The 16,551-nt window shown below is 51.1% G+C and overlaps 2 protein-coding genes across 2 annotated transcripts; one reads left to right on the top strand and one right to left on the bottom strand.

The window, feature by feature from the left end:
* Positions 1–552: 552 nt before the first annotated feature.
* On the bottom strand, positions 553–1,548 carry PtrM4_011250 (uncharacterized protein; the record flags this gene model as incomplete). The annotated part of the gene is made up of 1 exon (XM_066103014.1): positions 553–1,548. The coding sequence occupies one exon, from the start codon at positions 1,546–1,548 to the stop codon at positions 553–555; it is 996 nt and encodes a 331-aa protein (XP_065965216.1).
* A 5,010-nt stretch (positions 1,549–6,558) lies between these two features.
* Positions 6,559–11,913, top strand: PtrM4_011240 (KIP1, Kinesin protein; the record flags this gene model as incomplete). The annotated part of the gene is made up of 5 exons (XM_001931065.2): positions 6,559–6,715; positions 6,782–7,105; positions 7,161–7,333; positions 7,381–11,277; positions 11,326–11,913. 5 exons carry the CDS (start codon positions 6,559–6,561, stop codon positions 11,911–11,913), a joined length of 5,139 nt encoding a protein of 1,712 aa, XP_001931100.1.
* Between the last annotated feature and the right edge of the window lie 4,638 nt (positions 11,914–16,551).

Below are 16,551 nucleotides of genomic sequence, written 5' to 3'. Positions count from 1 at the left end.
AGTAGTAGTAGTAGTATCCATTAACGTCCTTTTTCAGTCAGAGACTATGTAGGACGGTGGCCTAGGGCCGTTTGACTAGTTTTTTCCCTCTATACCCGTAGGATTTCGTTTCTTTGGTCGAGTTTGACTATGGGGGTTTGGGTTTTTTGCTTCTATACAGGAAAGAGAGAGAGACCTTGTAATAGACACCCGTTTATCTCCACCTTTGTGACCAATCCCTTTGCTATAATAACCCCGTGCTCCTAAGACTGAAAAAAACCTCGTAGGGGAAAAAGTCATGGGACCTTGAACGTTTGTTGTATATAGCGGCAGTTGCGGCATATTTTCGTCTCGGCGGTACTTTGTGGCTCGGTTGTACGGCGGCGGCTAGCGTTAAGCGTGCGGGGTATTGGTGAAAAACTTTCCAGGTTTCGAAAGGAGCCGTTCGATGTTTTTTGGTAAAGCTAGAATAATAGAATTATTATAGCGGTGAGGGGAGAAGGATTCGAACCTTCAACCTCTGCGAGCAAGCTAGCAGAAGCAACCAGGCGCACTACCACTGCGCCATCCCCCCTAGCAGATGCTGTAGAAGATCTTCAATTTGTCGTCTAGGAGGTCGTACGGCTTCCCTGTGTATTTCTTCTCACGATCCCACATCTTTGTAAAGACATTGATTGTCTTCGGATCTAGTTTCCCATTATTAAACTCGATTGGGGGAACTGCCTTGTATGGGTCTGTATCCCCTGAAGGTATAATTGGAGGGACGCTCGGTCCCTTTGGGCGTTGTGGGTATGCTGGCGTGTATTCGCGGAATCTGTCAAAGTTGTTGTACGTTAAGCGAGGTTGATGACTTTGCTGTCGCTGGTCCGCCTGGTGTCGCCCGTCTGCCTGTGGTGTCTGTTCAATTGTCTCTACAAGCGGATCTGCTAGTTGTTGGCTGACCTGGGTACGGGTGCGGGTCTCGTCTTGGACATCGGTTTGTTGATCCTCTGCGTCTTGGTCTCTTGCCCTTGCAGAGGTTTGGCTCTGCGCTCGACTCGCTGTCCCTACGTTTGTAGGTTGTACCGATCCCGTAGTGTGTCGTCCTAGTAGCCTCCGCTGTTGCAGCATATACGCCGCTGACCGCTCGTCGAAGGCAGTAGATTGGAACTGATCGTCCGGCCACTTCGGACAATCCTCCTTGTGCAGTAGCTTGGCCACAGCTTCGCTTGGCGGCATGTTAACACGGCCAGTGTACACGCCCTTAAAGCGGAGGATCCGCTTTAGTTCCTTAGTATACGTTGCATGCGCGCGCATAAACATAGCTTCAGTCCAGCCTTCAAAGTCCTGACAGAACTCACCAAAGAGCTCTGCGTCTGCTGTTGGCCGGTCTGTGTAGTCTGCGATCGCACGCGCAATGTACGTTGTTGCTGCAGTTCCGTCTACCTCGTCGTCTGGGGCTTCGATCTCATCGTCCCAGATCTTTGGATCAATGTGACGCCACTCTCTTGCCTTTAGGTTTGTGGTCCCTAGCAACTCCTCTCGTGTGAGTGTACAGCCTCCATTACTGCTTGCTGTTTCGCTCGCCATTTGTTGTTGACGCGTGCCGTGCTGGCTGCGTTCGCCAGGGATACGTCGGTTGTCGTAGATTGTTGACGTGTGCCTTGCTGGCTGCGTTCGCCAGGGACTCGTCGGTAGTCGTGGGTTGTACACGGGTCAATGGCGCGACCAAGTGGGGGTCGGTGCGTGTATGGACTGCGTCTGGGAACGCTCTGATACGGCTGGAACGGTCGGTCTCAAGCCGGATGAGACGCCTGATACAGCTAACAGTGAACTTAGCACAGATAACTCCGCCGCTGATATAGGCGATCTAGGGAACGCGCGGGGTTATAGGATCTGTCTCTTCTAACCTAACTGTCTGTGACTGCCATGCAATCACTGATCAGTGTTGGTAGGCCTTGTACGATCGTACGGGTGAATAACAACAACGAGGTTCTTCTGGTGACTGGTATTGGTATTGATCTTCTACGAACATAGCTGCTACGAAGGTACACCTAAGCTCTGCGCAAGGTGGGCCGAAGTCGGGCCGAAGTGTCAAGCAGCCGACGTCTCTACCGATACTCACGATTCGACACTAACATTGCAATCGTATCTGCACATCCTCCCCACCAACACCGCTATCCACCCAAACACGCCACCACAACATCCAACGCCACCCTCGCATCTCCTTCTCCCTTCTCCCTCTAATCTACACATCACGGATACAATCTTCCCACGTGGCTCCGCAAAGCGATTCCTTCGCGCATCCAGCCGCGGCAGCAGCAGCGCGCCTAACCTCCACTTGACGCAATCCCGCCCAACGAAGCCAACCCTTTTTCCCATTCTGCAGCCCACCGACAATCTTTTACTAAAGACGAAAAAACCCGTTGCCCAGCCGCGAACTACTGTGCCTTGTCCAGGAACGTTTTGTTGGTGTGTGATTGCAGGTGCAGCCAAAGGGAAGCTAAGGTATGCAAGTACATACGTCGTGGAGTATGCAACTGCATGACTCGAATCTTTTTTTGCAGAACGTATCTGCAAACTACACCCGTTTTGAGCAAGGGAGGGATTTGCAAGGATTTTGTGGGGAAGAGATGTGGTGGTCATAAGAGGGTGTTTGGCTGCAAGGTGCACATGAAGATTGCTGGTGGGGAAAGTAGACATGTGGCACGTAGATCGCTCAGGATAATTTTGGTAAACAGGATTTCTTACGTTCTTGTGAGATGGAGAGGGAAGGTTGAACGACGGGTGTTGTGGTGGTCGTGCATTAAACTTGCGAATAGTGCATACGTGGTGTGAGAAGTTTGGTAGACTTGTATTGGCGTGTAAATGAGTAAGTAGTTGACCTGAGTTAAAGTGTACGTGACACTTTGTATCAAAATTAAAGTTTCGTCTCGTGGGTAGACCGAAATAAGCCGCATAGCGTAGCTGACCAATCTATCCATTGGATCGCCATGTAAGTCTCGTACTCGTGATGATCCAATATCGTAAGCAGCACAATACATGGATAACTCGTATCGATCGGACAAAGCTTACCGTGCGGGTCATGTTTTGTCCACGAGTAAAGTGACGCACAAGCGGAAATCACCGTGGGCTATTTGGCAAAGGCATACGTGTAATATTTTGGTGAGGAGCTTCGCTGGTACATTCGATGAGACTACTGTTAGAGGTTTGATTAGCTGCATAGGAGGTTGAATGTTGAGAGTCCAACGGTATCACCGTTAACGTTTGGGATAGCGTCGGGAAACAGACCCGCGTTATCGTTATCTGGGGCAGGTCAAGCCGGGCCCCGCATGACAAGAAGACGCGTACAATTCAACAGTTCCCTCAAGAGTGTCCAAGTTTTGGGAATCTGACACTTAGATGTGTAGTGTATGGTGCATGTCGCACGTAGTCGTGATACGGAAGGCGTGAGCCGGTGGTCTACTGGTACTGGACTTGACTCGGACTAGGTGTTAACTTCACCAACCACATCGACAGCTAGCGCAGTCGGACGACGGCCCACCCAGTATTCCATCTCAATCATGTTGTCATGATATTGAAGTAACTCCGAGGTTGACGGTACACTACGCGGCAGTTGCGAAGCTTGTCAGAACCTGGTGGTTATCGCATATCATAGGTAGCCAGCCTTGGAAGAAAGGAAGCCACCTTGACTCGGACAGCCGATGCATGTCGAAATAAGGTTTGACGTGGGGCTACTTGGGCAGCGGATGTATCCACGAACTCGATGTGAAAAAGCGGTTGCTTCATTGTGGTGGTGAGAGACACGATGCACAACTAGCCCGACGGCATTACCCCGCATTGTAACAGTGGCATCCGCAGGGCGAGCAGAACGTAGATTGCTTGCTGGTCTGGATCGCACATGTCGTGCGTTGCTCACAAGGGTAAATTGAGATGCTCCAGCCTTTAGCTTTGCCGATTCTGAGACGATTGTGGGCCAGGTCTGATATGTAGCCAAATCTCATGCTCAGTGTACTGTATTGGTGGACTTTGCGGCCAGAGTGGAACCCCGCTTGCCTTGTCGGGACTAGGGCGAAGATGACGAAGATTCATAGACACGTGATGCTGTGTCTTGCCGAGTTTGCGAGGACATTCTGCTCACTAAGGTATATACCGCAAGGCGTGTGCTGAAAAATACATGTCGCTTTCAATACTCCGAGATATTGCATCGACGATGCGGGCTTGGAAACTTTGCAATGAGGGAAGAAACAGGAAATGTCGTGCATCGGTGCATTTCGGCCCGCAGGCACGGAAGTCAAGGCCTATAATGCCGACTGTTATTACACTGAGGGTAGCCGTTGGCACTTATGCGAACCGACCCACAATCACGAACTACTATAGTGGTCCTTCACCAATGAGGGACTAAGCCTAAGGCGAGGCAGGTTTGAGATTGTGGAATCCTGAAGTCCTAAAATCCGAACCCGAGAGGGTCGCATACTCTGGCATGTGCCGTTATAACAAGGCGGCGTATTTGTTTTACTTATCTGTGTCTGCATGTCATACGGACTACTGTAGACTAGTGTATTGATATCGAAAATGCCCAGACGGGGAAGCAGGCGGCGCTGGGTTCAAGGGATACAAAACGTGAACAAAAACTCAGCTATAGTGGAAGAGGTTCGGTACTGCGTGTTTGGTCTGTCGGCCGACAGGGAAGTTGCGACGACGTTGGGTAATGTGAGATGGGAAGGTACAACCAATACGCAGTGGGTGCATGCAGTCTAGACGTCAAACTTGGGGCAGACTACACGTGGCCACGCCCAAATAGCCTCGAGTAGGATTCGCTACCAGTGTTTTTCGCATGGTTCCTGCATACGCGTGACGCGGTGAGAGGTTGTGGTAGAGAAGCGGATGACGAGTGGCGGCGGTAAGAGGCGACTGCCTATAGAGGTCATAGTGTATCTGCGTCTATCTAGAAGGATGCGTCACAGTGCACCGGCGGGGGTCGGATAGCGGAAATGGACCATACAACGGCCGTAAATGCTTCACTTGGTCTCTTCCGTAAGTACAACATATAATAGGCGATGCGGTATACGGCACAATGGTAATGTTATAAGGGTAGAGAGTCATTGTCAGGCGAAAGGGGTGACGTTGGGACCACAGGGCCAAAGCCACAGGCGTTCGCAGAGGGTTGGTGCAGAAGCGGCGCAGGGCTTAGTGGGGGTCAAGGGGTTCGGCACTGAGGGCAGCCTTGCAGTCGATGCCCCTCTTTTAGTCGTGTATGATGATGTTTCTACCGTCTACAGGCTGCTGTTGCATCTTCCTGGGCGCAGCCAAGGCGAAGGATGGAAAGCTGACAGGCGAGGGAGCGGGTAGCTCGCCTGCAAGCCGGGCCAAGATTGATTGACATTTGGTGAAACGCACCACTGGTTACTTCGTATTCTACAAGCGTCGCAAATTCGACAGTCAAAGACTGGCAAAGCACCCGCGTACGCTTGGGCTTTGGTAGCAGTTATCCTGACGGCCGAGGTGGCAGCGGAGGCTGATGCGATCAGCGGCCAACAGGGCTGCGTGTGGACAGCTGGTCGGGAACGGGCTGCCGATGCATGAAAGGTATTGCGCGTGCTATGCTCGAGCTCGCCGGTGACATGACAGGACGTCTGTCAGCTTGTTCGGGCTAGAGTTGGAGTAAGGAGAAGGAATGGCAGGAACGACGGCCGATCGCTAGTGTGAGGCAGCACTAGGAACCGGTCGCGGCTAGAGGACTCGCAGCAGGGGCAATCGCCGCCAAAACAAAGTTTGGGGGGTAGTTATCTCGACCATTGTGCCCGTGGTGAGGGTTAGCCAGGTAGATAACTTTGGTAGCGGTATTGGGGTAAGCAAAGCGGGAATTGCAAGATTGCAAGAAAAGGGGATAGCGGGCGGCTGTTGGACGCGCAGGCTATGAGTGGGTGAGGGTGAATGTAAAATTCGGTGAGGTGAGCGAGGTGAGGTGGCCGTGACCGTGACCGGGGCCGGGTGCCGGGGCAGGTGAAAGCCAAAAGGGCAAGAAGGGCAATGACGGGCTCAGATGGAGATGCAAGAGGGAAGGCGCGCGCTGACGCCCCATGCAGGTGGGAAGGCGCGTCCGGGTGGTCGCTGGCACCTGCATCGCGTCCTCACTTCTCCAAGGCGCGGGCGGGCTGGAGTGGGCCAAGCAGCAAGCACAGCACGGAATTCAGACCGAGGCCAGGGTCCGCGCGCGCTCGCATGGCTGGGGGCGCGCAGCTCTGAGGTGAAAGGCGGCCCCTGGAATATCTCACGCTAAGGGGGCATTTGTCGCCTTGGTAATCCGCTGGAAATCCGGCTAGTTACTTTCCCGCTGCCTTCACAAGCAGAATAATTTCCATTATTATCGCCCAGTCTCTCGACTTGTGCTTCAAGGCCCTGTCTCTGCCTTGCCTCTACCCTAAACACATCACTTGCTGCCGCAGCACCACGCGAATGCCGACCGGGGCCTTTGCAACCACTTTTGCACCCGCTACCTGTGCAACCCCATCCAAAAGCACATAAAATCTCCTATCCCACACCACCGGGCGGCGCACCAACCCACGCGATATAACGGCGCTGCCGTAGGCGCACCCCATGGCCACCTCACCACCAGGCTCGCCCGCAAATGGAGTCCCACGTCCCATGAGCGCAATGATCCGGCCAAACCGCAGTTCCAGTCGCATGAGCATGAGCAGCAAGCCCAGTGGAAGCAGAGCCTCAGACGACGACAGTAGAACCGCAGTCAAAGTTGGTAGGTGCCCTACGTCTCCTACGTGCCTCCCCTGTACATGACCCCGTTCTAACAAGACTACTTCAGCTGTGCGCGTACGGCCTCCACTCCAACACGGCGAACCTGGCTACGAGCTCATCCCCCAGCGCTTTCGCAATGCCCTCTGTCACGTTACTTCACCCTCGAGCCTCACTGTAGACGCACCTGGCGGCAAGAAGGTCTTCGTCTTCGACCGAGTCTTTGGCGAGGACATTGAGCAGGAAGGCGTCTTCGAATATGTCTCGGACAGCGTCAACTCGTTTGTACAGGGCTACAATGTCTCTATTCTCGCCTACGGCCAGTCGGGCGCTGGAAAGTCATACACAATGGGCACCACCGGTCCCCGGGACCAAGCGGATGCCGATGTCATGGGTAAGTTGAAGAAGAAAACAGGCCTGTCAAGAGTACGTGCTGACTCCAGGACCAGGCATCATCCCCCGTGCTGCGGCGTTACTTTTTGAGAAACTCGAGGGCTGCCACAGCCGCACCCCATCATCAGGCATTCGTGCTCCAAGCCGATTGTCGGGAATGCACAATGCCTCGGCCAAGTCCTCATCGCCGGCGAACAGGAATTGGCAGCTCAAGGCGACTTACGTCGAGGTAAGATATATGCACTCTATAGCTACGCCATGTGCTAACCAAGGTAGATCTACAACGAGCAACTTCGCGACCTTCTGCTCCCTGAACACATTGCCGCTGTCGAGCGACCACAAGTGAACATTCGCGAAGATCGTGATGGCCGCATTCTCCTCACTGGACTGACTCAGATACCCATCAACTCTGTCGACGACATGCTTGGCGCTCTCAACTTCGGCTCCGCAATCCGACAGACTGATGCAACCGCTGTTAACGCCAAATCGTCCCGCTCTCACGCCGTCTTTAGTCTGAACTTAGTTCAAAAGAAGTCATCCCCAGCCCCCCTTACCACTACACGTGAGAAGCGCCGCTCGGTCCCCATCGAAATGATGTCAGGATCAAGCGAAAGCTGGGTCACGGTCGACAGCAAGCTCCATTTCGTGGATCTAGCAGGAAGTGAGCGGTTGAAGAACACCGGGGCCCAGGGCGAGCGTGCCAGAGAAGGAATTTCAATCAATGCCGGACTTGCAAGTTTGGGTAAAGTCATTTCGCAGCTGTCAGCACGCTCGCACGGCGGCTATGTCTCATACCGCGATTCTCGGCTCACGCGTCTTCTGCAAGACTCGCTTGGCGGCAACGCCATCACCTACATGATTGCTTGCGTTAATCCTGCAGAGTTTCATCTTAGCGAAACCTTGAATACAGTGCAATATGCACAGCGAGCACGCGCTATCCAGGTCAAGCCACAGATTCAACAGGTCCATGACGACAGCGATAAACAGGCCGCCATCGACCGGTTGCGGGCCGAAGTCCAGTTTCTCCGGGACCAGATACGGTTATCCGAGCGTACGGATCGCAAGAAGGGCAGTTCTCAAGATCGGGGCGAGCGGCAGGACGAGCGCGAAGCCGAGCTTCAGAACCAATTGCTCGATGTTCAGGAAAACTACAATGCTCTTAGCGCCCGTCACGCTAAGCTTATCTCCGAGATCACAAAGGCACGCGACAACAACGAGACGGAGACGCCCATGCTCAAGGATGCCATTGGCGATTCTGCGCTTGAGCGATTGAAGCGTTCCAATTCGTTCGCCGAAGCTGTCGAGTCTGTAGTGCTGGAATACGAGAAGACGATCCAAACGCTAGAGTCGTCCCTCTCTAATACCCGCTCAACCCTATCAACGCATGAGAGCGATCTCCTGGAGAAAGAGACGCGTATCGCAATTCTCGAAAGCCAGAACCACCACCTGCAAGCACGCATTCAGAAAGCAATGGAGCGGGACGCAAACAATGAAGAATACGTCCAGTCACTCGAACGCCAGATCGACAATTCGGCTAATGGCATTGAGAAGAATGACACCGTCATCTCTGAGCTGCGGGAGAAGCTACAAAAAGCTCGTGAGAACGAGACGAGCAGCGAGGAGTACATTTCCACCTTGGAAGAGCGCCTAGCCGAGAACGAGCAGGAGACTGAGATCATGAGTCGCGAGATTGAGCGACTCAAGCATGTCGTTGAAAGGCAACGTAGCATCGCCAAATTAGACAATTTGCTTTACGAACTCGACAAGGGTGACGGGAAATCCGATGAATACCTCAACGGTCATGCGCGGGCACCCAGCGATCCCTTTCTCGACAAGCGTCCTAAACTGGAGAAGCGAGCCACGGGCGAAAGCATGCATCAGTTCGGCACACCAGTCGACGCCATTCCCGAGGAGGCCGACAGCGAGCGTCCACACACCGCCAGCACAGCTGCTGCTCATGGCCCAGAGGACAACTTGGCTGTCAAGGCTGTCGACGAACCTTCCAGTCCCGCACAATCTCGCTTTGTTCACGACAAGCTCGACACTGTTACACAAGAGCTGCTTGATCTACGTGTAGAACACGAAGGAACTCTTCAGGATTACGAGAAGCTTGCTAGCAAGTACCAAGAAGCTCTCCGGACTCTGGCTGCTCTCCAAGACTCCGTCGACGAAGCTCGTCTTCGCGGGCCGGCATCTGTGCCATCTTCACGACCGGTGTCCTTCCTAGCAAACGCTGCAGGCAATGGACCAACGGCAGAAGACGGAAAGATGTCATCATCGATGACATTGTCTGCAGAGTTGTCTATGGCTGAGGTCGGCAATACCAGTATAGTAGATGACGACACAGAAGTTGGCGCTGAACAGAGCCCGGAGCGGTGCCCATCAGCCACCTCTATGCACCAAGAACAGCATGTTCCGGAGGCTGTGTTGGTCCAAGAGCTCAAGGCTTTGAAGCTTTTATACAACGAGAAGGAAGAACGCGTGGGCAAGCTGGAACAGGTCTATGCTGAGCTGCAAGAAGAACATCAGGACACCCTCGACTACGTTGAGGAGCTTAAGTCGGAGGTTACGAAAGCTCAGATGAACAGGCCTTCTTCGCCATCACTCCACATGATCCGCCGCAAGTCCAGCCAGGCAGTCCTTGCCAATGACCGCTCTAACCGCGCTTTTGCCTCGCTCCGCAACCTTGGTCTGGATACATTCGAGGAGGACTCTGATGCTCTACAGTCTTTCGAGCTCAATCTGAACACAATCATGTCTGAGTTGCATATCCGGTCTGAACGAGTTCAGGACTTGGAGATGGAGGTGCAAACCGTGCGCAAGGAGATGGAAGGCAAGATGACCTTGATCAGCGGTCTGACCAAGGAACGTTCCAGCTTGAAAGCTAGTTCGCCTCTTGACATCTCAATTGTTGCTTCTATGCAGGAGCAGATGAGGCAGAACGAGGAGCATATCAAAGAGTTGAAGGAGTCACATACTCAGCGTGAGCATCACCTCCAGGAGCAGATTGAATCGCTCAAAGCTTCCGTCAGGCCCATCGACTCATCAGAGGAGGTATTATCACCACGACAGATCCCTGACGCGCCATCATCGCTCAACGGAGTCGGCGTATCTGAGGACGCTACTACTCGTCATAGCGAGCTCACTAGCCTCACCGAAGAGGCTGCACATTGGCAATCCAAGCATCTCGAGGCTATTGAGGTTACCAGAGTTTCCGAGCAGCGCCATCTCGAAACTGTCCGTGAGCTGGAGTCTGCGAAGCAACGCCTTGAAGTCGACCACGCTCTACGCTTGTCGGAGATTGAGCAGACCCGAGGCGCAGAGGCTGAGATTGCTCTACAGCAGGAGAGGTCCAAGCACGCTGAGCTCATCGCCGCACTACAAGCTGAGGTCGACGAGCATAAGTCAACGGCTATCAATAACGCTGCACGCCTTGCTGAGCTTGAGGAGTCACATGCAAGCATCATTCAACAGATTGAAGAAGACTCCGAAGCCCGTGCTCTCACCGAGAAGGAACTAGATACTCATCGTTCTCTCGTTGCAAACTTGGAGAGACAAATTGAGGAGCACAAGTCAGCCATTGAGTATCATGAACAAGGCATGAACTCTATTCAGGAATCGCATGCAGCTGAGCTCGAGAAGCTCAGACTGGAGCTTTCTACTCATCAAGAGAGCGCAACTTCGCTAGAAGCTGATCTCGTCAAGGCCAAGAGCGAGATGACAATGCTACTTGAGGGTGTTTCAGCGGCCTTGGGCGAAGAGACCGATGTCAGCACCATTGTATCTCACATTGAATCACTGGTCGCAGAACGCAAGTCCATTGCCACTCGACTTGATGAGGCTGTCAGTGATCTTGAATCAGCGAGGAAGGAGCTTACGGAGGCTACCAAAACCATCAGCACACTCAAGGGTAATCTGAAGGAGTTTGAGGTCATCAACGCCGAAACCTTGAAGGAGCTCGAGAGGGTCAGTGAGAAGGAGAACAAGAGCGCCCGCCTCGTCCAAGAGCTGGAAGACCAGCTCAACCAGAACTGGGACCAGCATGAAGCTGCCAACAACCGACTGTCCGCTCTACAAACTGAGCGTAGTCGCGAGCTTCAAGATGCCATGACCCATGGCGATGAACTTGAGAAGGAAGTGCAAGAATCGCGTATCAAGATTGCGCTCCTAGAGGTAAGCTCATACATGATCTATCTGTATAAACACCGCTAACATGACTAGTCACAACTCGTGGACGCAAAGCGAAACTCAGCCCGTGGCTCCCTGGACCCTCGTGATGATCTTCAACGATCCAACTCAAACAACTCCACCGCGCGCAAGAGCACAGCACACACGTCGTTGCCTTCGCCACCGCCCGCGATTCCCCTTCCTCCACTCCCTCCTGGCAGCCCACCACCTCAAGCTGCTGCGCCTTCCCCACCTACCTCGCGCCACCAAAGCAAGGACATTGCACATGCTCAGTTGGTTGAGGACCAGGAGGCTCGCATCCGCACCATCGAGAAGCACCTCTTTGCCGAGAAGCAACTTACAGCTACTCTTGAGGATGCTTTGACCGATTTGGAAGCATCAAGCACCAAGACCAAGACTGATCTGGATCAGTTCAGAAAGAAGTGCGCTAGTTTGGAAGAGGAACTGAACGTGATGCGCAAAGAGCGCAGTCAAGCCCGTCACTCTCTCCAAGCCGTCGAGGAAGAGCGAAACGCACGTCTCCGCGTCGAGGCTGAGCGAGCCCATCTGGAAGCCCGCATGGCCGCCCTCAACAATGCGCAAAAGAAGAGCAAGAAGAAGGGAACTCTGAACTGCTTCTAAGTTTCTGTGCTCACCCACACCATACCTTTGACCTTTATGTATCTGCTTTTATTCCACCTGCTTACACCGGCGCACTGGGAAGGAATCATTACAATACCGCGCTACATACCCCGATACACCTGTTCGTCATACTTGCCTGGACGTTTTCGACAGCATTTTCTTCGACATGTCTTTATGCTTTCAACGATTTGCAATGCTCGCATCTCTGGCACACATACACCGTTGGACGAGCCATGTCGCTTCGGACATTGAGAAGTCCCTTGTTACATACTTTCCCTTTGCCTTCTTGTTCTTCATGTTCCTATGCCCCATACCCCCCTTTTCCCCTCTACTTGGTTTACCTTCAATAATGTATTTTACTTGCGGCAGTCGACGGCTCGAGGGTCGTTCGTCTTGTCTATTTGATGAGCAAGCAGTATGCATTTGCACAACCCCTTTTTTTTGGATGTGCAACAGCGGGGAGCGAGTGTCTTTTACTTTGGAGCAATGATTATCTCGTGTAGATATCTTTTTCATGTCTTTATTCTCTTTGCCAAATTGGGTGTTTTATTCCACGATTGTCGCGAGGACTGGGGGGATATGAGAGGCCTGGTTGAGGGGTAGTTTGAAAAAGAGAATATCATGTCTTCCTTGTACTATCTGGATCACTGTCCTGGTCCTCGTCGTGTACTGCAATGCTTGGGTGTGATGCTGACTGCCACTGACCGTAGCCTTGCACTCGATGGTCAGCGTCTCCCAGCTTAGAATACACCATGCGAACCTGCGACCGTAAACACGTCCATCACATGACAACCCGACATCTACAGTCCCATCTCTCTCCTGTACCCAGGTAATCGCAGCATACGACACCCGCGTTTCGCGTTCCTGCATAAACGCAACCCAAAAGAAAATCATAACTTCCCGTGTCCTTCCCTACCGTACCCATGCACCGGTCGCGCAAAACCCTTGCAGAAAAAAAATCCGTGCCGCCTCCTCGGTATATCAAATACGAGCGCCCCATGCCGTATCCCGAAACACCACCACTACCCATTGTGCCGCTTACCTGCATTAGCGACAGGTGTTAGTACGTACCTATGTGGACGACGGCCTTGTTGGAGTGGAAATACGATTATCGTCCGATCGTTGCGTGGTAGGCATCGATCGTTACAGCGATAGTATTTTGTTGGGGTTGGAGTGGGTTGGGTTGGCGGGAAATAAGATGGGGATGTGCGCTTGGAATTGGTTACCTAAGCTGGGAGGGGAGAGGCACGTTTTCTGTTTGGAGGTAGGATGCGCTTTTCCTCGTTTTACTTACGGTACTTGTGAGGCGGACGGACGGGCGGGCATGGGACTGATGGTGGGGTATGATTAGGGAGATTGGGATGGGCGCTGTAGGCCGGATTGTGGGTGCCAGATTCGGCTGGGTTGGTGATAGTTGCGCCGAGAGGTGGATGTTGGTGTTTGTCGATCTTTAAGTTGTGAGTGACGGTTTGTATGTGGATCCCATCTTTTTTTGTTTTATTTTTTGCTTCTGAAAACATAATCCTTCCGTAGGAATGTGAGACGTGGAAAGGTTTTAGGTGCGGTGGTATGTGTACGCGATTAGGCGGTCACTTGACTCGCAAGTGAACCCGTTACTATAGCGTAGTCTTCCTCTCTCATATTGATGTACTCGCTTTCTATTTCATGTTCATAATGTGATTGTCTTCTTCCTCTACATTTTTACACGCGTATCGCAACAATGAGTCTCTTCTCGCTCAGTGTAAAATTAAAGGGTGTATGGAGGTAAGTAATTGATACGCGCTATCATGCATCAAGGTATCAATGCCATCACCCTCTTCTTTTGGCAGGTGTTCATATCCTACCAGAGAAGACATGTGTGGTAATGCCTAAGCACACATAATGCGCCACTACTAAGACACGTCTACTGAATCTATCTGCAATAGAACCACTCCGTATTGCCAGACGAAGCAACCATGCACAAGGCAGATACGGCAATTGGTTATTCTTCTAAAAAATGCTGAAACTATGTTGCTTTCCTTTATCTTCTCAAACATCGACATTCTATATACAGTAAATTTTAGAGCTGTGTTGAGTGTTGATGGCTTAATTACCTTGCTAGACGAGGACGTGTCTCTTTTTCGCCGTTCCCAGTAATCTGCCAAGTTCCATTGTGAGCACATGGAGATTTGTACCATGTTACAGTTGACGAGCATAGGATGATCTACCTAGAACCATCGCTTCTGTACGACATCAGACAGATACAGGAGATTCACTATCGTGTTTGAAGCTCACGCCCCCGTCGTTCAATTGTTTCGGTCGTGAATACGTGAGTATTTTTCACTCCAAATACATCAAACAGCAGGCAATCTGGAAGTGCAAATAAATACATCGGTAATGCGAAGACTACTTTCACACATATGGCGGTGTATCTTTTTCAGTAAAGCTATTACAACTGTTTCTAAAGAGAGAGAGCCAAGGATCGAGAGAGGTTATCTGTCAGAAATAGTATATGTATGATCTGAAGAAGAACACGATGTTCGTGGATTGAGTATAAAAGCGGAACGTGGACTACGCTCTCCGGATCTTGCTACACCCTTCTCTATTTCAACTCAGACCTTCCGTCATTCAAGGTGCAGTTAGTCTTGCGACTGCGAGGTTGGGGCATCGCTGTAACCATTTGAAGCCGTTTGGGTGTGATTCCGCCCTCTGGCCAACAGTACCGAAATAGAATATTGTGTGACATAGTTCATCTCAAACTAATTAAACTTCATACCCAAGAACATCAAAATCATCACATAACAACCTTATGGTACGCCCCATCTATGTAGTAGACTAGTTAGACAGTAAACAATGGTTGGATCAGACGAGTCTTGAGTGCTGGGCCTATTGGGTATCGTAGATCATAGGATATTCCAAATCGTATATGTTTACAGCAACATGTGCTTCATACTACCCAGGCAAGGATTCCAGTGGTATTGTGTTGCGCGCATAACCTTGCTGCTATCACAACTCATATCGGTAATTCAAGCAAGTATATACAATCAGATATCAAGACTGGTTCATCAGTGAACTAGAAGAAGAGACATTAGTGAGATTCAAGGCCTTTCACTAAATACTCGAAGTGAGCTAGTCAATAGTGGTGATATACTGGATATTTAGGAAACCGGTATCGATGGATGACTTGGTTTATGTAGAAGTGGCTATGAGAAAAGATGTACTCAAGAAGGAAGGAGTAGCACCTTGCGACGACTATAGGATATGCGTATTGATAGAAATAGAGGAAAAACAGTAGCACATGGGTGATATGAAACACTTGATAGCGACAGCGTGGATACATCCCTTTGTTCAATTCCTAATAGGTATATCTGGCGCCTACAATGATTCCGGCATACTAGAATGTCAAATATTTTATATCGCCCAGGTAGTAGTGTTAGAGAGCGACAGTCAAGTCATGCGAAGATTAACAGACGATTTTTTCAATTAGACGTGATGAGCTGAAGGGCAGATTGCACCCGACATGCACTCTCGCTTTGGATGCCAATCTAAGATCATGATTTTCTAATAATATTCCATCGATGTCTGCATATTTTTTACCTTGAGATGTTTTTAAATTGTCTGGGAGTCAGTTTCTCCGGATCTCAGACTCAAATCCCCAGTTGAAGAAGCTGAAGTTCAGTTTGATTTTCAAGGTCGCTCCGGATGTTAGAGTTGCGAACGTTGCAAGGCTGGGATAGTGGGGCCATTATATAATCCGCGCTACGGAGGCTCGGCGCCGGCCTAGAGCTAAAAATTCTGGAGCTCAAAACCGCCCTGTACATTATCTTCACCACCAACATCTCACCGCGTTTATTCTGCGCGCAGTCGGGCCTCAGGTCTTTGATGAATACTAATGTAGCGATCGCGCTTGCATTGGATACCCGGTAAGTTGCTTCAGCTCCCTCGATTCCTGCAGAAGATTATTACAATACGAACAATCCAATTCCTACAGCATCGTGAAGGACTACACAACTCTAGAATTACAATGATGCATTCAAGCTTATCAGCATTATCATGGCGCACTCTGGATCAATTCGTTGACATCGCTCTAGTGCTACAACAGCTTCGACAGGCATCTACCCAGGCTGCTCTCAATACTTTCTCAAGGTACGGCATCTCCAATTTCCCTTCCCCCCACTCCGCAGCGTGATGATAAACACGACATGGAAAGGCATTCCTCGACCTGAATACACAATGTCGACACCCTTGCTTTTAGTTTCAGCCTTGTCTGACACTGCTTCCACACTATCGCATATTTGAATAACATTTATGCGACCAAATGCTAATTTTGGATCCTGCAGGTAAATTTCCTCTACTCGAAACCCTTGCGCCCCGCGAATACCCCAGGCTTCCTGATGAGACCTCGATGCGTCGGGCGGACAGACCGTATACCTCAGCTGGCATCCATCAAAAGCAGGCGTACAAACCTGTGGGTGTTCAGAAGAGGCTATACTTGTTGATAAAAGCATCACTGATTGCCCTCACACCCTACACATACATCATCGCCAAGCTCTTGTGGACCTTCGATCTGACAGGCTCCATAGGTACGATATCTCTTCTTTCCACCAGACGGTCCATCATTGCAATGATGATACATTTGATATTCACACTGTGTGAGCG

This window comes from Pyrenophora tritici-repentis, chromosome 1 (genome assembly GCF_003171515.1).
Source record: "Pyrenophora tritici-repentis strain M4 chromosome 1, whole genome shotgun sequence".
Classification (NCBI taxonomy): Eukaryota; Fungi; Ascomycota; class Dothideomycetes; order Pleosporales; family Pleosporaceae; genus Pyrenophora; species Pyrenophora tritici-repentis.
The sequence above is the reverse complement of the archived record's forward strand: the minus strand, read 5'-3'. Positions and strand labels throughout refer to the sequence as shown.